Here is a 13299-nt window from a genome sequence, read left to right on the forward strand (position 1 = left end):
GGCTTCAGTCGGATGTTTTGATGAAAGGGCAGAAGTTAGGTCTAAAATTATATATATATTTAATTTAATTTATAGGTTTCATAATTATAGTGCTAACTTTTTTCTTTTTAACATTAAATGTTTGTGAAAAAAAAGTAGTAACTTCTCTTCTTTTGGACTTTTGGTAAAATAATGTCAAAAAAGTCAACAGGTCCAAATTTTCATTTATTTCTCTTTCTCTCTCTCTCTCTCTCTCCACTAGTTTCTGTTTCTCTCTCATCTCTGGCACCCCCACCTGCCTATATATAGCGCACACCACCACAACACCGATGAAACCTCTTCTCTTACCTGTCAAAGATAAGCAAAAACAAAAACCAAAGAATCGACCAACGTCTCACTCGGAGATACGCCATTTTCTTCTCCGAGAACCCTATCCTTTCCCTGCATTTCCTCCCGCAGATCTTTGCCGATACGTATCTCTGCCTGTATAAATACGTTGGGTTTTTGCGTGTATGATGATGTGATGGAACAGAAGCAGGTGATTTTGTCGGCATTGAGCGTGGGGGTAGGGGTGGGAGTTGGTCTCGGATTGGTTTCTGGTTCGGCGCTCGGCCGATGGACCGGAGCTTCGACTTCTGCCGCGGCGGCGGCAGGAGGCATCTCCGCCGATGAAATGCAGCTGGAGCTGCTTAGATTGGTTGTTGATGGAAAGGAGAGCAAAGTTACCTTTGATGACTTCCCGTATTATCTCAGGTGAATTTTGGAGGAAGTAAATGAAAAAAGCGGATCTTTCCTGCTTTTCTGAATTCCGAAAAATAAAAAAAAAAAAACGAAAATTCAGAGTCTTTTCTTGGTGTTGCTGCTTATATATTTATTTTTGGTGAGCAATTATGTCGAAAATGTTTGGTATAGCATCAGAAGATTCGGTACATTCTTGATGCTTACTTTTACTCTGGATTCCTAACAATTGTAGTTTCTCCGGTTAAAAGTAGCTTTCATTTAGATTCTTTTTAGCTTCATGATTTTCTTTTGCTCGTTACTAATAAGAGAAACGATGAGTTTTTACTTTTTCCATTTTCTTTCATGTTTTCCTCGTCATGTTTGTTCGTTTCGGCATCACAATTTGTGTCCTCACTATAAAAGTTTGTTTACCATTGTCCGGGTAATATAATTCCCTTCAAAATCTTTTGGAAGTTTGATTTTACATAAAATCACAGAGAATTTTGGCCTCGAGTCCTTTGGACCGAACCAGTATTGCAGCTAAAATTAGCTTTACGTTTCACGAGCAAAATAACTGAATATGCTATTGTCTACTCATCCTATATTTTTAATGCGAGTCCCCACTTCGGAAAATGTGCCGTGAATTGTGCACTGGACGATGCACAGATACAATTGCTTATATATTACTTGACTGCAAGCTCACAAGCTCCCGCAGGATATGTTAAAGTGTTGGATCATATCCTCGCATGTAAAGGATTTCGAGTTTCTCAATAGTTTGGATTCAACTATTTGCTTTGTCTTCCTAAGTTAGGAACTCGATTAACATAGAAATGATTCTTGAAATCGTTTTGCAAAAAAGTTTGAGCAAATTTTATCATAACGTTATCATGTAATAACAAATCTGTTCTCCCATCTTTTGATGACTTTGACAGTCAGAGGACGCGGGTGTTGTTAACAAGCGCAGCATATGTTCATCTAAATCACTTAGATGTCTCTAAGCACACTCGGAATCTTTCTCCTGCCAGTCGGGCTATATTGCTCTCAGGGCCTGCAGGTATCAGCAGCTTTGATGCATTGCATATATGGGTTCAAATCTAAATCTTCGTCTTCATTTCTTGTTGCCCTTAAAATTATAATTACATGTGTTTCCCAGAACTTTACCAGCAAATGCTTGCTAAGGCTCTAGCGCATCATTTTGAAGCAAAGTTGCTACTCCTGGATATAACTGACTTTTCACTTAAGGTGATTTTCGGTTTGATATCTTATCTCATACTGATGATTCTTTTTGCATAGTTGTGTTGAAAGATTTACTTGTTTTCTTTTTGGTCATCAATGCACAGATGCAGAGCAAGTATGGTATTGCCAAGAAAGACTCTGTAAGTCCTGTTTCAGTTCACTTCAGTTTATGAGAGTATTTTTGCTACCATAATTAACAAAAAAAACCTGGTCTCACCGACCAGAGGAGCGACAACAGATAAGCATGCATACTATGTGATGATAGATTTAGTTTATCAAACATCTATCCCGTTCTTTCTTGTCTTTATGAGATAAGATAAACCAATGTCCTTGGAGTGAAGATTATACTAATTCTAGATTTTCTATTGTAGTCGCTCCACAGGTCTATCTCAGAAGCAACATTAGAACGGATGTCAAGTTTTCTTGGTTCCTTCACCATTCTTCCGTCAAGAGAGGATAACAGAGGTATCTTTTCCAATTATTATCTTCTTCTTTTTTAGTATCTACGAATGCGATGTTTTATAGACAATTGATGCTAGTGATATTTTCTGAATGTCTAAGTTTTTGTTCGCATTCTTGTTATTGATCTTTAATCACATTTTGCATGTAAAGTAGTTGCAGAGTGATTTAGGATGGTAGGACAGACATTATCTGAGTTAACTTAAGGGTAGTTAATAACAGTGTGTAATACAGTTTTATATGTTTCCGGACATCTCATGATTTTCTGCCATTAATTATACTTTACATCTATTTTTAATGGTTTAATAGCAGTAAGGCTCTAAGAGGAAGGATGAAAAATTTTAGTCTCTCTTGCCTGCCTATTGAGATGACATTAGTATTTACAATTCGTTTGAATTAATAACACGGTAAGCTTTTGAGATGGGGGAGCATTCTCTAACTACTTGCGAATCAGAAAATATAAAACACCAGGTTGGATGTATTGTTTTTGTGCACATATAGAAGGATGAGAAATGAAGTTTTAGTTGTTTGAAAAACTCATACTGGGATGTGATTTGTCCTCCATTAATAGATTGTACATTAGAACATTCAGTAGTGTGTCCTCCATTATTTTATTTGTTGATACTTCCAAAGTAATCATTTTGATTAATATTATCTGGGTTACCTTTTTAATTTCTCTTTATCTATTTAAGCAACTAATATAGTGTCGCTTACAAAAATGTTTTACTGAAGGCACACCATGGAGGCAAAGCAGTGGATTGGATGCTACAGCAAGGTATGCTAGATAATTCTATGCAGAACATGTAAATCCGATTCCAGATGGAATGTCTGATTGATCCTCAATTCTGCTCCCTAAAGGAATACTGAAGGAGTCAATAATTCTCTAAAGCCTCGAAGATCTTCCTCCGTCTCTTCAGATATGTGTAGTAGCATCAGTTTCCAGTCATCCTCTTCAAATGCAGGTGCGCATATCTGTACTCCTCAACTGAAATCAATTTCTACGTCCATCTTTGTAAAAAGTTTGACATACATGGTCCAAAGTTGCATTTATTCATAAGCATTACAGGGAAAATAAAGTCAACTCTAGTCTATCGTTAATCATGCTTCAAGTTTCTGTCCCTGGATATCTTAACTAGGCTTTTGCGAAAGCATTCCCCTTACTACCTGTATTGATTCAAGTTTATGTTTAATTGATTCAAGTTTCTACCTGGAAATAGGACTTTTTTCTTAGGGTTCACACAAGCTTCACTAAAGTTTGGTACAATTACGAATACCCCTTGGAATATTACCAATAGCCCGTGATGTTTGATAAAATTATGTAATAATTGGACGGAGGATCTGCAATTGTCACTTTGCCTTTGTTGTATTTTTTCTTAAAAAAAAAATTGAAAAATTATAAAAGAAAACGGATGAGGTGGATGGAAAACTTGAAAAATTGTTAAAAAAAAAAAAAAAAGTCCACTTAGTCCACAAAAATTTTAAGAAATAAGTGAAATCATATGATCCACAAGGGTATTTTAGTCAATTTACTACAAATATGGATGGAAACGTAAGGGAGACTAATGGATTGGGCTAGTTGTTGGAGCCCAAACCTCAAGGGAGACTAATGTAAGGGGTACGAGTAAAGTCCTAAACAACAAAGGGTATTTGTAATTATGCCAAATCTCAAGGGAGCTCGTCGTATTTTACCCTTTTTCTGATGCTCCTTTAGTTTGCATTTAGCAAATTTTGGCAAGAACCGGAAAATATTATTTAATATCTTACTGATCTTTCTTTTGACTTTGTTAGCTCCTTCCAAGCGTGTCAACAGCTGGTCCTTTGATGAGAAAGTTCTCCTACACTCGCTTTATAAGGTAATTGCATGATCAGTTGATGACTCATGTCTGTAAATGACTCTCAGTCGTTTAAATACTTCTTTGGTTATCCCTTCTCTTGGTATTATTTGATTATGCTGAAGGTCTTAGGCTATCGTTGATATCTCTATATGATCTTGACTATCCTATCACTCATTTGCCCTAAGAAAATGTTGTCCTTGAAGTTTTTCTTGGATATTAATGAGAAAGATGTCACTTTCAGGTGTTGGTTTCACTTTCTCAAAACAGTCGTGTCATTCTCTATATCCGAGATGTTGACAGACTTCTTCTCCAATCCTCTAGAATACACAAATTCTTCGGTAGAATGTTGAAGGAATTATCAGGATCAGTTTTGGTTCTTGGTTCCCGGATGTTGGATCCTGCTGAGGATTCTGTGGAAGTAGATGACAGGATTAGTCTTTTATTTCCTTATAATATTGAGATCAGGCCCCCAGAAGATGAAAATCATCTTGTGAGCTGGAAAGCTCAACTGGAAGAAGATATGAAGAAGATCCAGTTCCAGGATAACAAGAATCATATAGCTGAGGTTCTTGCAGCAAATGATCTTGAGTGCGATGATCTAGGATCCATATGTGATGCTGACACCATGGTTCTCAGTAATTACATAGAGGAAATTGTAGTTTCTGCTATATCATACCATTTGACGAATAATAAGGATCCCGAGTACCGGAATGGGAAGCTTCTTATATCAGCTGACAGGTAGATATAATAATTTGTTCTTTGGATGTTTAGGATTTTTATGCTGCAATATTCATGTTTAACTTCACTGCATTTGGTGCAGTTTGTCGCATGGATTAAGCATTTTTCAGGACGGGAAAAGTGGCGGGAAATATACCCTTAAAATGGGTACTAGCGGTGGATTATTCAAGGTTTGTTTTTTCACAGTTCTGCTTTTCCAAAGCTTGGACAGTCTTCTCAGAACTTTACTCTACCTATTTGTTGGGTATTGTTTCAATCAATATTAGGATGCTGACGGGACAGATAATACTGGATCAAAACCTGAAGCAAAGTCCGAAAACAAGAGTGAGGCAGAAAAGCCAATATCTTCAACAAAGACCGATGGTGAGAACGCATCAATCTCTAAGCCCCTGGTAAGTCCTAGACTAGTTGTTTTACCGTTATTAACAGAATCAGGAAGTGAGATGAAAATTGCCTGCAGAGACACAGTGCACACTTTGTTAAACCTAATTCCCTTTTCTTGTGGAATCTTCTATCAATCTTTGAATCAATTTACAGATTGCCTCCAAAATTACCCTATTTGTAGCTTAAGGAAGAAAAAATCTGTATTCTGAACCCTCCACCTTTCATTCACATAAAATGACTGTGTTTTCTGTTCGTTCTGTCTAATCGGCTCCATCTTGATTATGCCAGGAAGTCCCTCCTGACAATGAATTTGAGAAGCGCATAAGGCCTGAGGTTATCCCTCCAAATGAGATAGGAGTTACATTTGCTGATATTGGTGCTCTGGATGAGATAAAAGAATCACTTCAGGAGCTGGTCATGCTTCCTCTTCGAAGGCCAGACCTCTTCAATGGTGGGCTTCTTAAGCCTTGTAGAGGCATACTGCTTTTTGGTCCCCCAGGTACAGGCAAAACAATGCTTGCCAAGGCCATTGCCAATGAAGCGGGTGCAAGCTTCATAAACGTCTCAATGTCAACAATCACTTCAAAATGGTTCGGAGAAGACGAAAAGAACGTTCGAGCTCTTTTCACTCTTGCAGCTAAGGTTTCGCCTACCATAATTTTTGTAGATGAGGTTGATAGTATGCTTGGGCAGCGGACAAGAGTAGGAGAGCATGAGGCAATGCGAAAAATTAAAAATGAATTTATGACACATTGGGATGGGCTATTGACAAAATCTGGAGAGCGCATTCTTGTTCTTGCAGCAACTAATAGACCTTTTGACCTTGATGAAGCAATTATTAGGCGATTCGAGCGGAGGTATATTTATAATATTGCATCCTGGTGCCTGTTTTACTTTGTTCTTGAAGTATAAAACACTTCTTTGACGGAGCCCTTCTGTCCTTTAGAGTGGGTAAAAAACACCTATTGCAGTATATTTCAGGTCTCATAAGGCAATTACAACAATCTCTGAGCTTTGGTCTAATGTTGAACAGAATTATGGTCGGTCTACCTTCAGTGGAGAACCGGGAAATGATATTGAGAACCCTACTGTCCAAAGAAAAAGCAGAAGACATAGATTTCAAAGAGCTTGCAACAATGACAGAAGGTTACAGTGGAAGTGATCTGAAGGTCCGTATATTTTACTTATAAAGTTGTCAAATTTATGTCTCATTCATAGGCACTAATTTGTCTTAGTAACTTTTGGAAGCAGAATCTGTGTGTAACAGCGGCTTACCGGCCGGTGAGAGAACTTATACAGCAAGAGAGACAGAAGGATAAGGTATATTTTACATTTCAAGACAACAACTCAACTTGTTTTAGCAACCTTTTCGATTTTAACTTCCCAGAACATCTTTCAACATCAACTGTTGATCACTTTTGTCTATTTAGGAAAAGAAGCAGAGAGACGAAGAGGGGCAGAGCTTTGAAGATGCTTCTGCTCCCAAAGAAGAAACTAAAGAGGAAAAAGTAATTTCATTAAGGCCCTTAAACATGGAAGACATGAGACAGGCAAAGAATCAGGTAACACATCTAAGTTCCTAATGTACAAGTCATTAAATTCTTGTTCCTTTCTCTTAAAGGCCTTTCACTTTTGTATCCCTGAACCAAGTTTCAACTGACTCCTGTCACCTTAGCCATTTGTTTGCACATTGTTTAAACTTCCTATTTATACTGAGTTTAGGATATGAACGATTTCATCAGGGGCTAGTGAATCCTCTAAACATGCAACGAACCAGACAAATTGCTTGTTAGCAACACTATTTTCATCTTGCTTACGATATGAAAAGTTAAAAATTTTACAGATTCTTGAGGAATTTACGTAATGCACCCTGCAGGTTGCTGCCAGTTTTGCTTCTGAGGGATCCATAATGGCCGAGCTAAAGCAATGGAACGAGCTATATGGAGAAGGAGGTTCACGGAAGAAACAGCAGCTATCTTACTTCCTTTAGATCATCAGAAATTTGCATCTGGAGATGAGCGTATATGACAAATGCCTGGAAAGTAAAACGCAAGTATTGGATGAAAATTACGAGCCACCATTTGAAGGTTAGTACCTTGGAAGCGCGGCTTTTGGTCCTCTTAGCAAATGAATCTTATTTGTCATGTCTAGCTTATATTGTTCGGACTCGTATTGGACTGCATTCATACATACATTGTTTTGAAGAATTGAGACTGGACGATTTAGCCATGCCTGCTAGTAATGTTATACTTGCCAGCATCAAGAAAGTTCATGTGGAGACCCCAAATGAACTTATGGAGCGAAATGTGCTTGGAATGGTTTGTTTACAAGTTTATTACAATCTACAGAAGCTACATTAATCCGCATATTGTACATTCATGTGTAAATCTAGTGCAATTTTAGTTCATTGGTTGTTCCATTTTTGTTTCAAACTTTGAAAGTAATCAATCATATGGACTATGAGATTTGTTATAAGTATGGTTTCCGGATCGTATTTGAAGTGTTTGAACTGTTCATTTATTTACAGCCCCATAAAATTTGAATTTTTTTTTTATTATTTCTAAAACAGCAACAAGAAGTCAAGAATTGATGGTGTGGAAACTTTACTTCTTTTGCCCAAAATTTATTTTGGAAAAATATAATTAAACATAATTTGTCAATTATTACTCAATCAAAAATATTTTCTGTACTATTATTTCTAGTTACCAGTTTTTGGGGTTTCTTCTGTAATAACATAAGAAGGGTAATTAAAATGGTTTGTGGAATTAGTTCCTCATTGGCTCCCAAATAATAATTATTCCAAAAAGTTTATGATGTTTACTCGTCATTCTTTTCTCATCTTAAATTTCCATTAATTTGTTCTTATGTATTACAACTTTGAAGTTTAAGACATCTTGAGTTAATTATCATTTCCAACTTTGAAGTTTAAGACATCTTGAGTTAATTATCATTTCCAACTTACAATTTCATATCAAATTAAGTAAAACCCTTTGAAATTTTGTAGAAGAAGGATATGCACAATTTCGGTTAGTTAACTTTTTTGATGTCGACTTTGTCAATATTCACAGGAAACATATTGAAATGGTTCAAAAATATTGCATTAAAATACGATTTTACTTCAATCCACCCTCTTTTTTCAGAAAGTAGCTGTGTAAGATAATGGATCCACTCCCATTACAACATCATCTGGGTAGGACTTTTTCCTGATTCCTTCCCAGCTTAGAAACAACCAGCTTGTAACTATCAAACATTTGGAAAAAAGGGTAAATATATTGACATTTTTTAGATTAACTTTAATTACTCAAATAGTCCTTATTCTTTATAAAAGGGATAATTATATTCTCTTCTTATGAGATTTGGTGTAATTATATATAAATTTTTTATGATTTGAGAAATTATATCTAATACCCCTAAGATTTGCTTTCATTTAACAAATAAGTCACTCCGTTAGTCAAAATTCATCGAATTTGCTGATATTATTAAAAAAAATCAATTAGAAATCTATATTACCCTAATTGACTCATTATTGATTATTGCAAGTCAAATAACTGTTATAAGGGTAGTTTAGTAAAAAAAAAAATAAATTTGGCTTGCAATAAGTCAGTAATAAATTTAATTTTATTGTTAATATCATAAATTCAATAAATTTTGACTAACAGAGGAACCTATTTGTTAGACAAATACAAACCTTAAGGGTATCAAATATAATTTTTCAGACCATACGAGGTCTAAGTGTAATTACATCAAACTTCAGGGGAGGGGAGTGTAATTATTCCTTTATAAAATTATCCTGAAGAGGTGTTAAATATTGTTTAAACTTAGGGTTAAATACATTTTACACCCCTAAAGTATATTGTCCTCATCAATTACCCCCTAAACTAAAGAAACCTTCAATCATCCCCTATCTTGTGATAATCCTTTAAATTAAATAAAAATGGACAAAAATACCCTTAACTATTAATAATATGAAATATTCACTTTAATGCTCTCTTAGTTAAATATATCTATCAATTTGACTTTAATTTTTATCTATTTATGATGTTAATAAATTAATATTGAATTAATCACATATCGAGGGTGCAAAATGTATTTAACCTACAAAATAAAATTTTACCCCTGAATAGGAATAGGAATTGTAATCATGTATTTATAATTTTCAAAAAATATATAGTATTTGTGTAATTAGTCCTAACCGTAAATGAATTCTATTTTAATAGTAGTAGTTGATTAGATATAATTATATAACATTCATTATCAGTACTTAATTGTTATAATTGTCTATTGCTAGATATAAATATTTGAAAACTATAATTCTAATTAATTTATTCAAAAAATGAGATAGTTAATCGAGAAACATCCATCCGCCACCTCTATACAAATCTTCACCATCAGTCATTGTTCTTCAATTTTCTCAACAATTTGGAGGATTTAGAAATTGAGCTCATCAGTCAAGACGCTGGTAACATCAGTTGAAATACCAAAACCAAGCCTCTAATCAGCAGCTCAACTGTACTCATTAGCTGTGCAAATCTCGGCGTGCATTCAATATAGCCATTCAAAAATTTCTTGATTTGCTCTGAGAAATGCAATATTTTGTTATATACTTTAAAAAACTATTCATTTTATAATTTAACAAACGAATCTTTTAGTCCAGAAATAACGACGGATACACTCTGTAGTACGGTTGTAGTGATCTTTCTCAATAGTCAAGATATCATGCATTTTGTTATCACTAAGTGAACTTCAGAAATCTTTAAAGGTCAAATATGAGAAAATGAGCATTAACAACCCTGCCCACAAACCCAACCCCTCTATATGCCATTCCCACTAAAATACAGATTGATGCAAATCGTAATGCCAAATAATGATAGGCTATTGATCATATAATTTAAAAGATGTGAAATATAACATTTGTTTTAAAATAACGAACCCAGACAGTCAAAAACAAACTGGTAATAAGATTGGGTTCTATCAGACAACTAAGTCACAATACATATTGGAACAAGCACATGTACCCAACAGATGATCACGCGGTTTACAGTAACTTCTTGTCTTTCAAAGGCCCTCTAGGGATTTTACTTAAAACCTTGGTATTGAACACGGCGTACTGTTTCTTTAGCTCTGCCTCCGCTTTCTCAGCAAAAGCGTCAACCTGATCCTCATATTTTTCATAAAGCACCGGCACCGTGTGCAACAAAACAAAACCTGTTTTGGTGGGTAAGAGTAAACCCAAACAAAAACAAACCCAATTACAAACTCAAACAACAATTGCATAATTCAGAAACAAGCATCATTCACAGAAATAGAAACCAGCAGGTTACTCACATGTGTAGAACAAGGTCAGAAAGTTGAAGTAGTTCCCCAGAATGGAAAGAACCCATAGGCCAGCAATCACCTAAAAAACCATAAGCAACATTACTTGTAAGCACCAAATGGGTTCACGACAACAGTAAAACAATTCAATATATGCCAAAGAATCTTCACCAACTTCCTTTGACTAATAATTACCTAGACAACTAAACCATCAAGAGATCACTAACAGAGGAGTTCCAGGTATAGGTATATAATATTTGATAAGTAGAATGCCAATTGATGACATGAACCAACAAATTACAGTGTAAACCACAAGAGTCCAAGAAGATTGACATACTGCAAGGAATTTCTTTAGCTCTCTCCCTGATGCAATATCTCTAAGGATGGCTAGAGCTCTGTTGAACTCAATCCTAAAGGCAGCAGCTATACCCAGAACAATATCCTCAGGAACAATAATTTCTGGGATCTTCGGCGGAGACCTGAAAAGCATGAGATAAAGTCAAAATGCAGTGTAAAAACAAAACGACAAAATGTGAGCTTCTAGGTCAATCTGGAAGCATACTTGTTGATAAAGGTGGATGCATTTGACCACAGGAATATGAGGGCTAGAGCAAGGATCAGAATATGGCACACTAGAGTGAGCAAGTGATACTCGAGCAATTCAAAAAGCACCCAAATTGCGGTGGCAACCCCAAGCACACCAGCAGTAATTTTCTTGTCCCTCCATAGGAAAATATCAGCAGCTGCCACAAAATTCAGTCTTGTGAGTCACATAACAAAATAAAATAAGAGATGTTGCAGCATGATGATGTGAGAGAAATAGATGATTGCCACGTCAAACCCATATCAGAGGTATACATGATTCCTCAATCTCTGTATGATGAGAAGTATCTGAAAGACGCATAGGAGACTCATTATCTAGGAATAGCACTTAATTTACAGTTTAAAATCAAGACATTGGCACAAGAAAGCAACAGCTAGTGGAACGTAGTAATAAGACATCTGACACGCCATCTATCAAATGAAAAGTTTGATCCTGGGTGAAGAAGTTTACAGCTATACGCCAATTCAGAAACAGAAAAGAAAACACATTGATTTTACCCCAAAATAAAGTTCGTAACGCACAATTGCAGATAAAAACAAATGAAATACTCGTAACTAACAGGAACTGAAGCAAAACAGATCTGGGCACATAAATCATTCGCAGTACATCTTTCTAGAATAGTAATCAAACCAAATAAAACTTCAACACCATCAGAGTTCTAAAACAAATAAAAACAATATCAACACTACAATTTCCACTCTTTCAAATTCAAATGTTCAAAAGCTAATTAACAATATTTTTTCGGTCTGCACCTTTATTGCTAGAGCGTCTAAGACCAATCAAGTGAATAGAAACACGGCGTGTATGCAACTCTACTGGTAAAATCAGAGAAAGTGTCAAATATCTGTACTAAAAATCTATGAGACACATTAGTCGTCAACAAGTAAACCTACAGTTCAAGTATTGAGTCCAAACAAAAAAAAAGCAACTTGTGAGTTTCCACACTATAACAATCACATGTAAACACATCAAACACAAAGAAACCTCATATAGCCGTACAAATCTGCAATCAAAACCAATCTAAAAAGTTTCAGAACACAATGCCGTACGTTTTCCACCGCCTAGAACCTTATGCACTGGCTTTTCGCGGCCGAACAGACGATAGATCTTGGACTTAACGGCGGCGGCGGCAGACTTGATGTCCTTGTTGTCGTCGGAGTCCGACGAAGACGAATCAGAGCCGTGAAACTTTTCCGTGATCTTATCGATCAATGATTCAGCGGCTGATTCGTGCTTCTCGTGCTCACCTTCGTGATCCGCCATCGATTCAATCCCGATCTCAATCGACGCAGAAGTACAGTGAGTGTTTGAATGCAATTTTTATGCCCTTCTTTTCAGAGATATTTTGTGTTACTTAGAACGCGAAATGAAGGAAAGCGAGAGACGAGCGACTTTAAAGGAGTGGAATTAGGGTTCGGGATTCCGGAGCCTGAGGTTCGGAGTAACGGAAACCGAGGAAAGGAGCTCCCAGACACTCCACTGCTATTGGGGTTTAAAAGCTTAACGGTTGGCGTTAGGTTTGAGTTTGGCAGCTGTAACACTAACGTTATGTAAATTTTTTATAATTTGAAAATTTATATCTAATATTTTTTATTATATTTATCTAATAATTAAATTTTTTAAATTAGTTAATATTTATTAAATTTATTTATATTAATAAAAAATAAAAAGAAATTGTATTTATTCATAGTTGCTTTAATACTAATTTATCATAGATCAAATAAATTTTTTTATAATCAAATTACTCTCATACGTTTTCACACGTTAATATATGTGAGAAGTTATAAGGATAGTTTAGGTAGAACAAAATTATTTGATCTATTATAAATCAATAATAAGTCAATTGATGGTAAATGGCAATTTTTATTCAATTTTTTTTTAATATCAGCAAATTCAAACTATTTTGACTAATGAATAATTTATTTATTAAGAAGAAAAAAAATTCAAAAGTGTTAGATTATAATTTTTTAAATTATAAAAAATTTATATATAATTACACTAAACTCAAACAAAATTTTTGAATTTCAATTA

At 35.3% G+C, this 13299-nt stretch overlaps 2 protein-coding genes across 2 annotated transcripts; one reads left to right on the forward strand and one right to left on the reverse strand.

Annotated features, from left to right (window-relative positions):
• The first annotated feature begins 296 nt into the window (after window positions 1–296).
• Window positions 297–7845, forward strand: LOC105166715 (uncharacterized). The gene is made up of 16 exons (XM_011086169.3): window positions 297–732; window positions 1632–1753; window positions 1853–1941; window positions 2040–2075; window positions 2307–2400; window positions 3127–3169; window positions 3253–3356; window positions 4183–4247; window positions 4471–4967; window positions 5050–5137; window positions 5234–5359; window positions 5640–6208; window positions 6385–6520; window positions 6603–6671; window positions 6782–6913; window positions 7228–7845. The coding sequence occupies exons 1-16, from the start codon at window positions 503–505 to the stop codon at window positions 7339–7341; spliced, it is 2514 nt and encodes an 837-aa protein (XP_011084471.1). The 5' UTR covers window positions 297–502; the 3' UTR covers window positions 7342–7845.
• A 2358-nt stretch (window positions 7846–10203) lies between these two features.
• Window positions 10204–12648, reverse strand: LOC105166714 (reticulon-like protein B5). The gene is made up of 5 exons (XM_011086168.3): window positions 12318–12648; window positions 11227–11407; window positions 11002–11143; window positions 10677–10746; window positions 10204–10556 (listed from the first exon to the last, which is right to left on the reverse strand). The coding sequence occupies exons 1-5, from the start codon at window positions 12529–12531 to the stop codon at window positions 10387–10389; spliced, it is 777 nt and encodes a 258-aa protein (XP_011084470.1). The 5' UTR covers window positions 12532–12648; the 3' UTR covers window positions 10204–10386.
• Window positions 12649–13299: the final 651 nt, after the last annotated feature.

The sequence above is a fragment of the Sesamum indicum genome, linkage group LG7 (genome assembly GCF_026168435.1).
Source record: "Sesamum indicum cultivar Baizhima isolate 11 linkage group LG7, ASM2616843v1, whole genome shotgun sequence".
Classification (NCBI taxonomy): domain Eukaryota; kingdom Viridiplantae; phylum Streptophyta; class Magnoliopsida; order Lamiales; family Pedaliaceae; genus Sesamum; species Sesamum indicum.

Coding starts and splice junctions, on each gene's coding strand:
- LOC105166714 (XM_011086168.3), bottom strand. CDS start 12,531: ATGGCGGATCACGAAGGTGAGCACGAGAAGCACGAATCAGCCGCTGAA. Junction 11,408..12,317: donor GGTTCTAGGCGGTGGAAAAC/GTACGGCATTGT, acceptor ATTTTGTGGCAG/CTGCTGATATTTTCCTATGG. Junction 10,557..10,676: donor TCTGACCTTGTTCTACACAT/GTGAGTAACCTG, acceptor CCACCAAAACAG/GTTTTGTTTTGTTGCACACG.
- LOC105166715 (XM_011086169.3), top strand. CDS start 503: ATGGAACAGAAGCAGGTGATTTTGTCGGCATTGAGCGTGGGGGTAGGG. Junction 2,076..2,306: donor GTATTGCCAAGAAAGACTCT/GTAAGTCCTGTT, acceptor TTTCTATTGTAG/TCGCTCCACAGGTCTATCTC. Junction 4,968..5,049: donor CTTCTTATATCAGCTGACAG/GTAGATATAATA, acceptor CATTTGGTGCAG/TTTGTCGCATGGATTAAGCA.